The following is a 17,004-nucleotide window of genomic DNA, read 5'->3' on the forward strand; positions in this document are numbered from 1 at the left end:
TTTTAAGCTGGAGGGGAAGGAAAGGCCATGCTGCAAGATTAGGTATTTAAAATTAAACTATTCTGAGATAATTGTATATTCGTGTGCAGTTGTAAGAAATAATACAGGGAGATCTTCTGCACTCTTCACCCAGTTTCTCCCAATGGAAATATCTTGCCAAAGTGTGGTACAATATTACATCCCTGACACTGACATTGATACAGTCAAGATACAGAACACTTCCATATCATTGCTTCCAGGATCCCTTTTATAGCCACACTTAACTTCCCTTCCTTAACCTTAGGCAACAACTAACCTGTACTCCTTTATGTAACTTAGTCCTTTCAAGAATGTTATACAAATGGAATCATATAGTACATAACCTTTTGGGATTCTGTTTTTACTCAGCATAATTCTCTGAAGATTCATGCAGGTTGTATCAAAAGTGTTTCTTTTTATTGCAATAAAAGTGTGCAAAAAAGATGTGAATAAAATGAAACCACTTTTTAAAACCATTCACATATTGAAGGATATTTGGGTTGTTTCCACTTTGGGGGTATCATGAAGAAAGCTGCTATAAACATTTGTATATGGGTTTTTATGTAAATATAAATCTTTGTTTCTTTGGGATAAATGCCCAAGAGTGCAACTGCAGGGTCATGTTGTTGCAGGGTTTTTTTCTCTGTTGGCGCCTGTGGTTCTTGGTCACACCGCTTCAAAGAATGAAGAGGTAGACCAGACAGTGGTGGGCAGCAAAGCAAGGTTTAAATTTTATTTGCACTTCCTTAATGGCTAGTTATGTTGGACATATTTTCATTATGTTTATTGGCCATCTGTATGCCTTCTTCACTGAAATGTCTGATCCTATCTTTTGCCTATTTCCTAATTGGATTGTTTTTTTTTTTAAAAGATTTTATTTATTTACTTGACAGATACAGATCACAAGTAGGCAGAGAGGCAGGCAGAGAGAGGAGGAAGCAGGCTCCCTGCCGAGCAGAGAGCCCGACGCGGGGCTCGATCCCAGGACCCCGAGATCATGACCCGAGCCGAAGGCAGAGGCTTTAACCCACTGAGCCACCCAGGCGCCCCTGGATTGTTTTTCTGTTGATATTTTAGAGTTGTTCCTGTATTCTAGATACAAATCCATTGGTATCTGGCCTACAAATATTTCCTCCCAGTTTATAGCTTGTCAATCCTCTTAACAGGGCAGGGTTTTTTGTTTTTGCTTTTAAATAGAACCAAGTTCTTTTTTTTTTTTTTTAGAAGGTTTTATTTATTTATTTGACAGAGAGATCACAAGTAGGCAGAGAGGCAGGCAGAGAGAGAGGGGGAAGCAGGCTCCCTGCTGAGCAGAGAGCCTGATGCGGGGCTCGATTCCACGACCCCGAGATCATGACCTGAGCCGAAGGCAGAGGCTTAACCCACTGAGCCACCCAGGTGCCCCTAGAACAAAGTTCTTAATTTTAATGAAGTCCAACTTACCAGTGTTTGCTTTTATGGATCATGCTTTTGGAGCCAGATCAAGAACTCTTTACTTAGCTCTACATCCTAAAAATTTTCTCCTGTGCTTTCTCTAAAAGTTTTGTAGGTTTACATTTAACTCTGTGATCCATTCTGAGTTAATTTTTGTGTAAGGCGTGAAACTTAAGGTTTCATTTGAAACCTGAAGTTCTCCCCCCCGGCCACCCTCCCCACTGTGGATGTCCAATTGCTGAAGCATCACATTAGATCTTTTTTTTGAAAGCAGTAATAGAGACCATAGTTGCAAGACATGTCTCCATCAGTTTACCAATGTCTTAGTGATTTACAAGGAAAAGCATTTTTTTAAGTAGTTTTTTTTTTTTTTTTTAAAGATTTTACTTATTTGACAGAGATCACAAGTAGGCAGAGAGGCAGGCATGGAGGGGGGCGTGGGGGGGGAGAAAGCAGGCTCCCCGCTGAGCAGAGAGCCCCATGCGGGGCTCCCAGAACCCTGGGATCATGACCTGAGCAGAAGGCAGAGGCTTTAACCCACTGAGCCACCAGGCGCCCCAAGGAAAAGCATTCTTATCATTAACCTAGCTGTGGAAACCCATAGACTCAACTGCCTGGAGCCCTAACATCACCCTTCCCTCCATAATGACGTGAAAACAAAGGTAAAAGGGAATGTAAATAAAATAAAATTTCCTTATAACCTGAAGCCCACTGACAAACAAATACTGAGGCAGGCAGAGTATAACATTCCTCTAGGAAACATCCAACTAACTTTTTAAAAATTAATTTTTTTAATTAATTTATTTTTTATTAACATATAATGTATTATCTGTCTGTCACTCATCACTCTTACACAATTCACAGCACTCACCATAGCACATACCCTCCCAGTGTCCATCACCCAGCCACCCTATCTGTCCCACCCCCCTCCACTCCAGCACCCCTCAGTTTGTTTCCTGAGATTCTCTTATGGTTTGTCCCCCTCTCTGGTTTCATCTTGTTTCATTTTTACCTCCCTTCCCCTATGATCCTCTGTCTTGTTTCTCAAATTCCTCATATCACTGAGATCATATGATAATTGTCTTTCTCTGACTTATTTCACTTAGGATAACACCCTCTAGTTCCATCCACGTCGTTACAAATGGCAAGATTTCATTTTTTGATGGCTGCAATACACACACACACACACACACACACACACACACACATACCACATTTTATCTATCCATTCATCTGTCGCTGGACATCTGGGCTCTTTCCATAGTTTGGCTATTGTGGACATTGCTGCTATAAACATTGGGGTGCATATACCCTTCGGATCACTACATTTGTATTTTTGAGGTAAATATCCAGTAGTACAATTGCTGGGTCACAGGGTAGCTCTATTTTCAACTTTTTGAGGAACCTCCATACTGTCTTCCAGTGTGGCTGCACCAGCTTGTATTCCCAACAAAAGTGTAGGAGGGCTCCCCTTTCCCTACATCCTCCCCAACATCTGTCCGGGACACTCCCAACTATCTTAATGCTTTGCTAGAGGGAAAAACCACCTTAGCTTTGCAATAGCCAGGCCTCCAGTACCCTGAGAGTCTTTTTTAGCATATCAAAGTCCTTTTGGACACTTCTCTTTCCTTACCTCCCCCAACTCCCAAGTATTTAATTAGCCATTCCTCACAAACCCAGTGCTGGAGCACTTTCTGCCCACGGGTCCTGGCCCTGTACTTCATTAATAAAATCACCTTTTTGCATCAAAGATGTCTCAAGAATTCTCTTGGCCCTTGGCTTCGGACCTCACCCACATCCCAAAACTACATCATATACACAAGAGCCAATCAATGCCTGACCCCACATCCCAATTTCTCAGAAATTTTAAATAACATTTTACTTGTATCATTTTAAATACTGTACATAAAAGCCTTCATTTTTTAATCTTAAATTTATTATGTAAGATAATGTAATTTCTAGATACTCAGTTGTCAATACTGACATGGGAAACAAAGACAAAAGAAAAATGTCCTTACTACCTATAGCCCATTGACAAGTCCTTAACGCAGACAGAGTGACATTCCTCTAGGAACTCAGCTGCCTCCATGCTAATACTTGGCTAAGGACAAAAGGCAATTTCAATTTTAGCCCAACTTCCCAGGATCCTGTAAGTCTACTTTAACATATAAAAATACCTTTGGAGGGGCGCCTGGGTGGCTCAGTGGGTTAAGGCCTCTGCCTTGGGCTCAGGTCATGATCTCAGGGTCCTGGGATCGAGCCTTGCGTCGGGCTCTCTGCTCAGGGGTGAGCCTGCTTCCCTTCCTCTCTCTCTCGGCCTCTTTGCCTACTTGTGATCTCTGTCAAATAAATAAAATCTTTAAAAAAACAACAACAAAAAAAACCTTTGGAAATTTATCTCTATTCCCCAAGATACACGTTGGCAATCATCCTCCAAGCATATGACCTCTATTGGTACACATCTGAAGGGTCTCACGCCTAAGGTTTTATTAGACAGTAATAAGTGACTTTTCCCAACAATTGCTAGCCCCAAGGTCCTGAAAACCTTGCTTCAAACTCTTTATAGAGACTTCCCCTATCCCTAACCCCCCCACCAACTTTAAAGTATATAATGGGCCACTCCTCATGACCTCAGTGCAGCTTTTTCTGTTCATGGGTCCTGTCCCCATGCTTTAATAAAACTGTCTTTTTGCACCAAAGTTATCTCAAGAATTCTTTTTTGACCATTGGCTTTGAACCCTAACATCTTTCCTACATCAAATACCATTGATTACTAAATATTCTTTTTCTAATTTGAAGTGTCACCTTTTCCAATACTCAACTCCTATATTTTCATATATTTATTTCTGGTTTTCCTTTTCCATTTATGCACTGGTACACACTTAAGTTTTTAAAGCTTTAATATATATATGTATTTTTTTCTTCCTCCCCCCTTTTTAAGATTTACTTGACAGACACACTGTGAGAGGGAACACAAACAGGAGTGGAAGAGGGAGAAGCAGGCTTCCCTCTGAGCAGTAAGCCCAATGTGGGGCTCAATCCCAACAATGACCTGAGTCAAAGGCAGACGCTTAACGAGTGAGACACCCAGATGCCCCATTATTCATACTTTTAATGAATTTTTTAAAATAGAAGCAGCAGCATCCTCATTTTTTAAAAACATTTTTAGAGGAGAGGGAGATAAAGAGAGTGTGAGCATGGGGTAGGGGCAGAGGGAGAGGAACAAGCAGATTCCTCGCTGAGCAGAGAGCCCAAAGCGGGGCTGGATCCCACGACCCTGAGATCATAAACCAAGATGAAGGCCCTTAACTGAGCCACCCAGGAACCCCTCTTTATTCTTCTTTCAGCGTGATTAGGTGGAAAGGTGATGGAACCAGTCTCCTTGAAGTTAAATCCTGGCTGTGGTTTACTAGATGTGTGCCCTTGGGAAAGCTACTTAAGCACTCTAGGCTTCAGTTTCTTTATCTACAAGAAGGGTTGTAAGAGCACCTGCCTCACAGAGTTGTTACATTAAATGAACACAGTGACACACAGTAAGCACTGTATGAGAGTCATCATCATTTTGCTTATCATTCTTATTTTTCCGTATGTACTTTAGAATCCATTTGCCTACTTTCAATTTAAAAACTTCTTCATATTTTACTGTAATACTCATAAATTAATAAAGGGTTAATAGACATCTTGGTAATACTGAGTTTCCCCATTGAAGAACATGGGATACCACTTAAGATAATCAAAAACCCTACCCTTCCACTCTTCTACCGCTATCACCTTAGTCCAATCCATTATCTTTCAAAAAGTAATAAAAAAATAAAAAGGCCTGAGTGTGTCCGACTCAATCCTTGCTCCATAGTGTTTGCTTATAGTGCAACCTGAGTGGTCTTTTAAAACTTAAGTCAGATTATGTCATTTCTCTGTGCAAAACCTTCTAATAGCTTCTCACCTGGCCCAGAATCGAAGTCTGGAAGGGAACTAGAAATAGGAAAACCAACTTTTAGTTTACCGTGGAGTGGATGTGAATTGAAAAGAGTTTGTTGCATGATGAGAACTGATCTGAAAAACAGGAGCAAAATTATGAGGTAAGAGAGGGACCATGAGGCCGCTAGTCATGTTTCCCTCCATTTTCCTCAGAGCCTTCCCTTCCCAACAATCTAAACTACACATCTAATGATGTGCAACTCTCCTGGTTAATACCCTTTTAATAATGCCCCACTATTTTCTGCCTAAAATTACAACTTAATATGGCATATAGGATATTCTATTGTTTTAAAATGTATGGAGCACCCAATATAGGAGACATTATGTATGGTAAGTGCTGATTATAGTTAACGGAATATACAGGGGGTTTTTTGGTTTTAATAATTTTTTTTTAAAGATTTTACTTATTTGACAGACAGAGATTACAAGTAGGCAGAGAGGCAGGCGGAGAGAGAGGAGGAAGCAGGCTCCCTGCCAGAGAGCCCAATGTGGCTTGATCCCAGGACCCTGGGATCATGACCTGAGCCGAAGGCAGAAGCTTAACCCACTGAGCCACCCAGGCGCCCCATAATAAATTTTTTTAAAGATTTTTATTTATTTACTTGACAGAGAGAGACAGAGAGAAGGAACACAAAACAGGGCGAGTGGGAGAGGGAGAAGTCTTCCACCAAGCAGGGAGCCCAATGCAGGACTTGATCCCAGAACCCAGAGACCATGACCCCAGCAGAGAGCAGACATTTAACGTCTGAGCCACCAAGGCGCCCTCAGAATACAGTTTTCACCCTACTGGGACTTATGGTATACCAGAAAAGACATGTGAAAAACAAGCTTAGGATTTTCCAACTCCTAAAGCTCTGTGGTTGTTTCACATTTGTCAAGATTTTGATTTAATTTTCGTTATTTCTTTCTGGCAAAATCCTCCTTGATCTTTCAGATCCATCTGGCCCACCACCTTTTGTGTCACCACACCTGGTACCTACCTCATTTCCATAATTATGATGCACAGATGTTTGTGTTTACTTCCCCTAGTAGATTAGTAATCTTCTTGAAAAACTCGGTCTAATCTAGTGTGGGGCCCACGCAGGACATTTAAGTGGAGGTTTTCAATAAATGTTTAACATAAACTTTAATAACAGAACTTTGTGGAATATATAAATAGGAGCATTTATTAGAGAGATATGAAAGTGCCAAGGATTAACCAATCACTAGAATAAAGCAGCTCATGATAACTGTGTCCTTTTAAAAATAGTACTGCTATGGATATACCACCACACTGGCTTTCATTTAGTACTTGTGTTTTATTCAAATGCCAAAACATAAGTTTCAAGATACAAATTGTAGTTATACTCAGTTTGTTTGATTTAAAAACATCAATTATGCTTTGTTAACAACTTCAAAAACCAAATGTAAGCTGTTGTGACTAAAATGTCTCCCAGTCCATTTCTGGAGGATTACCCTTAATATATTTAGTAGCTACTTCCAATTTTCACTCTACAAAAAGGAAAACAATGATGCTATAAAGAGAAAGATAATAAACAGTTATAATATGAAAGACTTCCTGAGAAGAACTTTAACCATTAAGAGAGACTAAGAAGGATATCTGTTTCTGTTCCATTTTATAATAACCAGGCTTAAACACTCTGCAAAAGTGCATTTCTGGTCCTACCAGCCATAGATAGCTCACATCTGATATTACAACATAGAAAGCCCAATTCTTCATCAATAGGATTTAGAATCTGCGAACAGCTTAGTTCTTTTCCTAAGAATAAAGGGGCAAAAGGAAAACTCAAGAATCTATAAACCAAATAATGAAAACAAATATTTAAATGTACTCTGATTTAAACAATTTCAAATGAAGTTTAACTGAACATACAGTATGGAAACTTGTATCATCATTAAGCTTAAAAGGTACCCAAATATTTTGGTATTTATAGAATCAAATGAAATAACTTTCATTATTAAGCCCCTCCAAATTTTCCCTGTTTAGTTTTGTTCTATAATGGAGGTTAACTTATATTTTAGTGTGAACACAGTCATTTCTGCTGATAGAGAAGCATAGATTTTCTTTAATGTTCTATGAAACCAAGGAATTAGATACACAACACCAAAAAAACAAAACAAAACTAGCTGAGCACTTTACATAAGTGCACAGTATTAGGATAGCACATGGCTGTTACTATGACTGACGATGCATACTACTTTCAGAATTAAATGGTCTTTTCCTGAAGATTTAAGGCAGAGTTCAATTCCATCTGCCAAGCTCATGATACTAAAATGGACCAAAGATGAAAAATAAATCAGACAAGTCAGAAACGGAATGGCCTCTTCTATAGTACCAACTGGGAAACTGGTATCATGCATTAGCAGATAAGACTAAGAACACAGATAAATAAATCAGCAAAATATGGTTTTTCAGAGTACTTTTCCATGAAATTTTTAACTACCTGGAGACTATTTATTGCAATTTTTAAGATGAATAAAATTCCAATATTTTCAGGCAACAGATATGGGTTAAAAAAGGTTAAACTAAAAAATGGTATCCCAATCTTCAATTTTAAAGAATTTATTTTCCCATTTGTAGAGTAACATTATTGTAAAACCAGTTATTGCAACACCTGCATAGCTTAAAGGAACTTCTAAGAATTTTGTTAAAGCATATTTTTAAAAAACTGAACCAAAATAATGTACATTTTATCTCTGAACACTGTATCATTAAAGTCCACATAATGTCCTCTGTATAAATCAATGTGATGTTACGTAATATACATGATCTGATTTTTACATCCTAAAGGCTTCTGACCATGTATGATATCCAAGATAGATCCAATGCTTTTAATGTCAGACTGTAGAGACAGTTACGATCATAAACAAAAGAAGGAAAAGTTTTATATACAAGACAGAAGTCTGACAGTTTAGCTATTTGCTGCATCTGCCTGGCGAGGCCATCCTTCTTCTTCAACTCCAGAGTCATATTCTTCTTCAGAGGATTCTTTCGTTGGAGCCCTATCATAAAAAGCCATTAGGTTTTTTTTTATTTAAATAAAAATTAGGGGTAAACATGTTTTCCAGACTCAAAATAATAAATTAATCCACCTAGCTAGAAAAAACATACAAAAAAGGAAAATATTAAGAGCACTTTTAATATTCAGATTTCTTAGTAGTGAAATACAGGAAATACTGAGAACTGCAAAACTAAGAGCTGTAATTTTCCCAATATTTTCCTTAACAAATTTATTACTGAAATAAATTGACAAGGCTTCAACTGCAAAGTCTTTAAAAATCCATTTTTCCACGAAAAAGGTTGAACCTATTATTTCAACTCAAATCCTTGACATTTAGCATATATCTGTAGTAAAGAAGTCAATAGCTTCTGAGCAAATCTGGCTTGACTCAAGTTAGCCAAAATTATGATCAGAATAAAATTTTTCATATATTGTCATCAACCAATAGAAGATTATGTCTCTGAATCAACTACCTCCTAAGTTATCTCAAAAGATAAGCAAACAAAATAACACACCTTGTGACTCAGTTAAAACAAATTTAATTTCTGATATGTAACATTAATATCAAGTGGTGTATAATATTCATTGAAAAGATCAGGGGTCAGTAAACGACAGCCTGCAGGCCAAATAAAGCCCATCACTTGGTTTATTAAATAAAGATTTAACGGAGCACTGACATGCTCATTCACTGATAATTATCTGTGGCTGCTATTGTGCCCTGAGGGCAGTGGTAAACAGCTGCAATACAGACTGTGTGGCCCTCAAGTACTCATCTAGCCCTTTACAAGCAACTCTGCTGAACCCTGGGATAAACAGATGAAGCAGTGAAAGATGGGTCAATCTGTCAACCAACATGATAATACCAAGAGAAAATTTTGTGAAAGATCTGAAACCAGTTATTCATAAATGACAGAATTAGCAGCAAAGTTCATTTAAATCTCATTTGGATGACTTTTCTATCTCTTTTGATACTTCCTCCTTAGGGGAAGGCTAATTTTAAAGAAATTTTCAAAGACTTACAAAATACTATTATTTTATAAACCAAAATTAGACATCTTTTCCACAGAAAACTTATGACATTATGGCACCTTTATGAATATAAGGATGCTCATGAAATTTTTGTGACAGACCAATAAACCATAAGGAGTTGATCTTAAGTTTTAGATTTGTTCAAGCTTGACAAAATACTTTACCGGATATATCCTGGTTCCTTTTTCCCTTCTACTACTTCTTTGTCAACTTCCACACATACAATATCAGAATTAGGAACTTCAAACATTGGTTCTAGTAACAGCTTTTCCTAAAGAGGTAAGAAGTAATGAATTATATGGAAAGTGTTAGATTTTTATTTTATGCTCTATAATACTTAAGCTCTATATGCCACCAATCAAATTAATTAATTTAACAAATATTACTGAGTCCCTAATTCTGTATACCAGGAACTGAATGTTGAAAAAAAATCAATATAAAAAGCTTTCATACTCTTCATATTAAAGCAGCTGCTAACTAAATTCAGAGAGAATTCATTCTGTAAGGGAAAGCTATTTATCTATAGCTCTGTCTACTTAGGCCACCATGCACATATAATAAGACTGTACCTCTGGATTCAGGTGTTACTCAGAATTCTTGGCATATTTTATTACCACAGAGGTCAAATGGTAATCCTTACTTTGAAAATGATTTAATCCTAAACCATCTCTACCAAACTCTTCAATTTTGAACTATGACTTCAAATAACCGTTTGTTTCAACAGAGCTGCAGATCTTAAGGAAAATACTGGAGTACATAAAAATTTCTTTTAAAATGTTAACTCTGGGGCGCCTAGGTGGCTCAGTCATTAAACGTCTGCCTTTGGCTCAGGTCATGATCTCAGGGTACTAGGATTGAGCCCTGCAACAGACTTCCTGCTCAGTGGGAAGCCTGCTTCTCCCTCTCCCACTCCCCCTGCTTGTGTTCCCTCTCTCACTGTCTCTGTGTCAAATAAATAAATAAATCTTGAAAAATAAAAAGGAAATAAATATGTTAACTATATGACCTATTCTTGTAGTTTGCATGCTTTTAAATCTGTCTTTAATCAGTAACACCTAAAGTCCAGGAATTCATTAGAGAGTACAATCTCAAACTGTCTGTGGTAAATGTGTAGTTCCAATCAAAAAGTCCTATTATGATGAGAGAAGTTAATAATTAGCAATGAAATCCTTAAAAGAGAATAGGAACATATGCTTGCTTTGGGAGCACGTAGGAAAACAGTAACACACTGTACGGCCAGACCTGGAAAGCAGGGGAGAGAACACTACAGAGTAGGTGATGACTGAAAATAGAGTAGGTGATGGCTGAAAATAGGCTGGGCCTTTAGTATTTTAACAGAACAAAAAACGGAGTTCACAAGGTGCCCGGGTGGCTCAGTTAAAGTGTCCAACTCTTGATTTCAGCCCAGATCATGATCTTGGTCATGAGATTTGAGTGCTGCATCGGGCGCCACACTGGGGTGTGGGGCCTGCTTAAGATTCTCTCTGCCCCCGCCCCCCGGCTCACACTCTTGAAAGAAAGAAAGAAAGGAAGAGAGGAGAAAGAAAGAATAATGAATTAATATCACTGTGAAGAATTTAAGGGCAAAAAAATATCATGGTATCTGCAATTTAATTTCAAACAAACAGACAGGAATGAGAATTTCAATGGGTCTGAGGAAGTGGTCTAGGGAGGTTAGTCAAAAGGCCCGAATAAAATTTTCAAATTCTCCTTTCCAGAATCCTGATTTTCTCTATTTCTTTAATGTTATTATGTCTTTTGTTGCAAATGCTCGCTTATTTATTTCTTGGAGGAGAGAGAGAGGAGGCAGGGAGGGAGAGGGAAAGAGAAAATCTTAAGCAGGCAACCTGAGATCATGACCTGAGCCAAAATCCAGAGTCAGATGCTTAACTGACTGAGCCACCCAAGTTGCCCTGTTGCAAATACTTTACAGTTCCTTTTTTGTAATAAAGAAAAATATAATCTATGGAGACAAAATAATAATAATAATGATCACAAGAAACAATTCCAGGCCACTTCCATGGATATATTTCCAAAGTAGTAACATGGAGACTTAATATTTATAAAACCAAGAGCAAGAAAATAATCTAGTAATGCCAACTTACCATTATGGACCGAAGACCTCGTGCACCTGTTTTTCGTTCTAGTGCCAATCTGGCTATAGCTTTCAAAGCATCCTCAGTAACATTAAGTTCACACTACAAATACATAAAAAGAAATGAGAACTTAGATAATACTTATGTTTTCCTAATATAACCATATAACATTTGATCTATTAATTGTTACTACCTATCATCATTTCTAGCCTTTGTAGAACAAAAAGGGACTAACGCCCTAACTTTACAGATAATGAAGTTCAAGCAGATTAAGTATACTGATTCACTAATAATTAGAACCACAGGATCAGAATCTTTACATCTTGACTGACTCTGTCCCCTTTCAGACTAAAGCATTTTTTGACTATTACTTACTTCCTAGAAAACACTCATCACTCATTTTGAAGAGTATTAGTAACCCACTCATCCTAAAGAACAAAGGCAAAGCTTTAGACAAATCTCTCTAAATTACCACAAATTTCAAAACACGAGTTCAAATTACTGATACTTTATAAACATACTAAAAAAAAGATTAACATACTTTGGAACACCACACTTCACAAGACCTTGGTATGAAGCAAATTATGGTTATGAATTTCTACTTCCAGAAATTGTAAAATTTAAGAAAGGTAATTATCTCTCATGGTGCTTTACAGCCTTGCCTTCAAGCACTTGTTTCTGTCAATTAGCCCAAGAGAAGTAATAGTATTTTGAATCACAAGTTTCTCATTAGTCCTTGAAGAGGTTTTCTAGATTAACATGGACTTTCCAAGACTTTATTCAACATTTATTGGGCCCCTACCTGTATACTAGAGATGAAATGAGGAATTACCATCTTTGCCCTCAAGGAACTTAAGTCTACTGGGTGGCGACAAATTAGCAAACTAGCATTTACAGCAGTGTATGCACAGTGGTGCTAAGGGAGCACCAATGTGGGGGCATTAAAAAAAGCAAGGGGACCAATGAAGGATTTAAGGAGAGGAGTAAAATAACTAGCTTTGTGTTTATTCTTTCATTAGATATTTATTAAGAACTTAACGTCTATTTTCTGGGCATTATGTTCAACAATATAAAAATGATCCATTCTGGAAGTAAAATGGAAGATAATGGTATTTTGGTGGTGGTGCTCAGAAACAGACTTGAGACAGGGAGACTTTTTAGGAGCCAAAAGCATGGGTCAAGGTAAAGAATGATAAAGGAGCTTGAGGTAGTGGTAGCAGAATGAAGAGAAGGAAACTAATTATTTAAAGACACAAAGTTCATAAAACCCGAAACATATGCTGTATGACTGGACGTCTGGGCTTGTGGGACTGGATGTCTGGCTGCAGAGAAGTAGATGAGGAAGGTGAGGGAACTTAAGACAGAAGTATATAAAAGTATACACAGTATACTGCAACAAAAGCATTTAACATTTTAAGGCTGAAAGGAGAATCCTATGTGTCTGACTTAAGGGGTTGGGAGTAGGCTGCTGGCATAATCTCCCTCTCCATATATCCTAATGATGATTTTAATTAGGAAAAAAACAAAGCCAACTCTTAAATGTCTAATATAACACAATCTGCTTTCCCTCATTTCTAGATCCATATTTAGTGAGAAATAGGCTGGTATTCCAGATAAGCAGGATTGTTTTTGCTTTTTAAGTTAATTTATGCAGAGTTTCAATAACAAAACCCCACAAATTGAGTACGAAAAATAAAAATCTAACCTTATCCATGCTGAATAAGGCCTGGTACTGAGGAATAACAGCATTACGTGGCTCAGTTAGTATTTGTACAAGTGTTTTCTCATCGAGACTATGCAAAGGAACTACCACAGGCAACCGTCCCACAAACTCAGGAATCATGCCAAATTCAATGAGATCTCTGGCTTCTACGTGACGTAATAATCGATCTTTTTCTTCGATGTCTTGGTGAGTATTTGATTCTCCACTTCGGTTGGCAAGGTCTGCAGCAGCTGCAGCCCTTCTGCCTTTTCCCAGATTAGAAGGTGTTCCAAATCCAAGATACTACCAAGAAAAGACAGATATTAAAAATAGTAGAAAGCACTTGCACTGTATTAAGTACTTTGCATATATGCCTCATATGACCTTTGCAATATATGAAAGTCCTAATATCATTCGTATTTTACAAATGAAGAAAATAAGCTTAGAAAGGTTAAGTACCTTGACCAAGTTCTCCTTGCTATAAGTGGTAAAGTTAGGATTTGAATTCAGACCTATCTGCCTTTAGAACTGAGAACTAAGCCACCATTTAATAACCAATTCTCAAAGAATGAATTCTAGTAAAAATAGATAGGTAAAAACTACGAAGGGAGGTCCCTTAGAACTCGGATGATGATGCTGTAGGGTTTTTCTGAGACCTCTAGACTAGTGTGGTTTCTAAAATGTGTAAGAACTGTTAAAATGGAGACAGTAATTATTTTGTAACCAAAATTAATTTTATAACACTGTAAATAGTACTAGTGCTTATGGAACAAGCACCCTTATAAGAAAATTATGCTGAGAAAATTATGCTTAAGTGTCTTAAGTCACCGCTAAGCATTCTATTAAAATCATGATTTGAGGTTCCACACACCAACCTATGTTAGAATAATTCTGATTTTATAAAAAACATGTAAGAATGACATTTAAAAAGAAGGCTAACTTTGCTGCAAACATCTGGGTATTGGGGATCCTGACTGGGTCAGTTGGTGGAGCATGCAACTTTTGATCTCAGGATTGTGAGATCAAGCCCTACACTGGATGTAAAGACTACTTTAAAACACACACACACACACACACACACACACAACCAACAACAAAAAAACACACCCCAAACCACACACATACCCATTGTTTTAAAAAAAAAAGAGGCTGGGTATCTAAGGTGTATGGATCCTACTTCGGTTCATATAAAAGAACTATACTCTAGGCAATTGTCAGAAAGTTTAATTTAATTTAATTTTATTTTTTTAAAAGATTTTTATTTATTTATTGAGAGAGAGGCAGTGAGAGAGAGCATGAGCGAAGAGAAGGTCAGAGGGAGAAGCAGACTCCCTGTGGAGCTGGGAGCCCGATGCGGGACTTGATCCCTGGGCTCCAGGATCATGACCTGAGCCGAAGGCAGTCGTACAACCAACTGAGCCACCCAGGCATCCCAGAAAGTTTAATTTTAATATGTCATACAGCTTTTGTTGAAAAAAGCAGCTCATGATATGTGAGAAAACTGCCTAAGTCAAAAATTCATTCCTTTGATGCTCTAAGCTGGATACATGAATAGTATATCAGAAAGAAAAATACTTTCCATTCAATAATTTAAACATTAGTAAGCTTTTATTATGTATAAGCATATATAATTTAAAAATATATTTATTTTATATAATATAAACATTTACAAAGCCTTATTATAAAACACTGGGAATACAAACCTAAAGACAGCCATTACCCTAATGGGGCTTATTTAGAGAACCCATGAAGGAATTAAAGTATCACAGGTGCAATGAAGGACAACCATCCAGGAAATTATAGCAGTAGACAAGAGGGAAAGAGGCACATACTGGCGGGGGGGGGGGGGGGCAGGAAGTGATCAAGAAAGCTTCACCAAATTTTAAAAGATGAACATAGATTTGCTAACTGTTGAAGTAGGGGAGGGCATGAGGAAAGGCAAGAGGAATAAAAGTTAGGAGTGCAAGCAGCCTGGTATGGTTGGAACATAAGTGCATTATTTAATATTGTACCCCTGGCTTCCAACAAGGGCTGATAAAAACAACAGTCACATGCACGTATTTAATTCCCTATAAAATCACTGTTAAAGACTCTCTTACCTCTGTGTCTTTTCCATAAAGATCTATATGATAAATTATTTTTAAATCTGTGTTTCCTGAAGACCAACCTCATATGCTTCCCCTTTCAGGTAGTAATAACTAGAGCCCATGATTTCTCCCTACTTTTCATTAAGAAGTTCAAATGACCTAAACCTGCCTTCTACATGTTTCTGATCTCTTTTTTAACATTACTTTTAACTGTTTTTTTTCCTACATGTTCCTAGCTTCAAATTCTTTTTGGAAACACTAATTTTAATTAGGTATCAGAACATGATCCTTGCCTCTGGTTACAGATTTTTAAGTAAACTCTACACTCAACATGGAGCTCAAACTCTCAATCCCAAGATCGAAAGTTGCATGCTCTCTCAAGGAGGCAGCCAGGTGCCCCCAGAATTTTGAATATAAAGTTATCTCCCTCCCCGTCTCTCTCACAAAGAAATAATTTCTTCTTTCTAATTTGTTAGGCTAATTCATGTGAAATTTCAAAAGCAATAATGACATAAATTAACTAATATGAAAAATTAAAATCTAACCTTATCCATGCTGAATAAGGCCTGGTACACTAAGAAACAGCAGCATTATGTGGCTCAGTCAGTATTTATATAAGAGTGTTTTCTCACCTAGGGTATCCAGAGGAACTACCACAGCAACCATTCCATTAGCAGTATTATTTTTTTATTGCTAATAAACTGCTGTTTAAACAAGTGGGTGCAAAGCCATGGAGACTTAAAGCAAACAATATAGCAGAGTTGATCTATGACAAATTTATTTAGATAGAATATAGAATATACATAAAAGAAATCATTTGTGGCTAGCTATTATGTAAAACACAAAACATGGAAAATACTGGTGTGTTTGGGCATCTTGACACTATGTTGACATTATATTTTATTGAAACCAACATAGGTACTGCGCATGTACCTGTAGATATGAAGAATAAGTTCCAGTTAAAATCAAGGCTATTTAAGTTAAAATCAAGAATGTGGTTTTTGTTTCTTTTTATAAAAGATTTTATTTATTTATTTGACAGACAGAGATCACAAGTAGGCAGAGAGGCAGGCGGGGTGTGGGGGGAAGCAGGCTCTCCACTGAGCAGAGAGCCCAAGACGGGGCTCCATCCCAGGACCCTGAGATCATGACCTGAGCCGAAGGCAGAGGCTTAACCCACTGAGCCACTCAGGTGCCCCTTTTGTTTGTTTTTTTTAAAGATTTTTTTATTTATGCATTTGAGAGAGAGATAGAGCACAAGCAAGAGGAGGGGCAGATGGAGAGGGAGACACAGGCTCCCCACTGAGCAAGGAGCCCCATGTGGGACTCAATCCCAGGACCCTGGGATCATGATCCAAGCAAAGGCAGACCCTTAACCAAGGTCCCCCAAGGGACACCGAGGTGCCCCCAAATCAAGAATGTTTAAAAACATCTATAAAACTAAGTGGGATCACAACCCTTCCTCTAACCCCCAAACTGGCTGCCTCATTTTGTGAATGTCAGAGATGATCTCTGAGAAAACTCCTGGGTGGAGGAAATGGAGAGAAGCTCTTTATTTGGCTCCAGTGAATTGGGCAAAAGGCCTGAAGAGAAATATTACTGATGTGATGCAGCTACCTCAAATTATAAAAGAACTCCTCAGATAAACTATAAAACCA

At 37.8% G+C, this 17,004-nt stretch overlaps 1 protein-coding gene across 2 annotated transcripts in view; it reads right to left on the minus strand.

Annotated features, from left to right (window-relative positions):
* Positions 1-6,714: 6,714 nt before the first annotated feature.
* The window catches only part of LOC111153328 (caseinolytic mitochondrial matrix peptidase chaperone subunit), a 43,986-nt gene continuing 33,696 nt past the window's right edge, over positions 6,715-17,004 (minus strand). For both annotated transcript variants that reach the window (XM_022512292.1, XM_022512293.1), the window contains 4 exons: positions 13,263-13,562; positions 11,567-11,659; positions 9,626-9,732; positions 6,715-8,433 (listed from right to left, as the gene is read on the minus strand). In XM_022512292.1, the coding sequence (XP_022368000.1) occupies positions 8,343-8,433; positions 9,626-9,732; positions 11,567-11,659; positions 13,263-13,562 (591 nt within the window). In that variant the 3' untranslated portion in view covers positions 6,715-8,342. The remainder of the gene's footprint in view (positions 8,434-9,625; positions 9,733-11,566; positions 11,660-13,262; positions 13,563-17,004) is intronic.

Source organism: Enhydra lutris, unplaced genomic scaffold (assembly GCF_002288905.1).
Source record: "Enhydra lutris kenyoni isolate GAN:26980312 unplaced genomic scaffold, ASM228890v2 scaffoldscaffold31, whole genome shotgun sequence".
In the NCBI taxonomy this organism is placed as follows: Eukaryota; Metazoa; Chordata; class Mammalia; order Carnivora; family Mustelidae; genus Enhydra; species Enhydra lutris.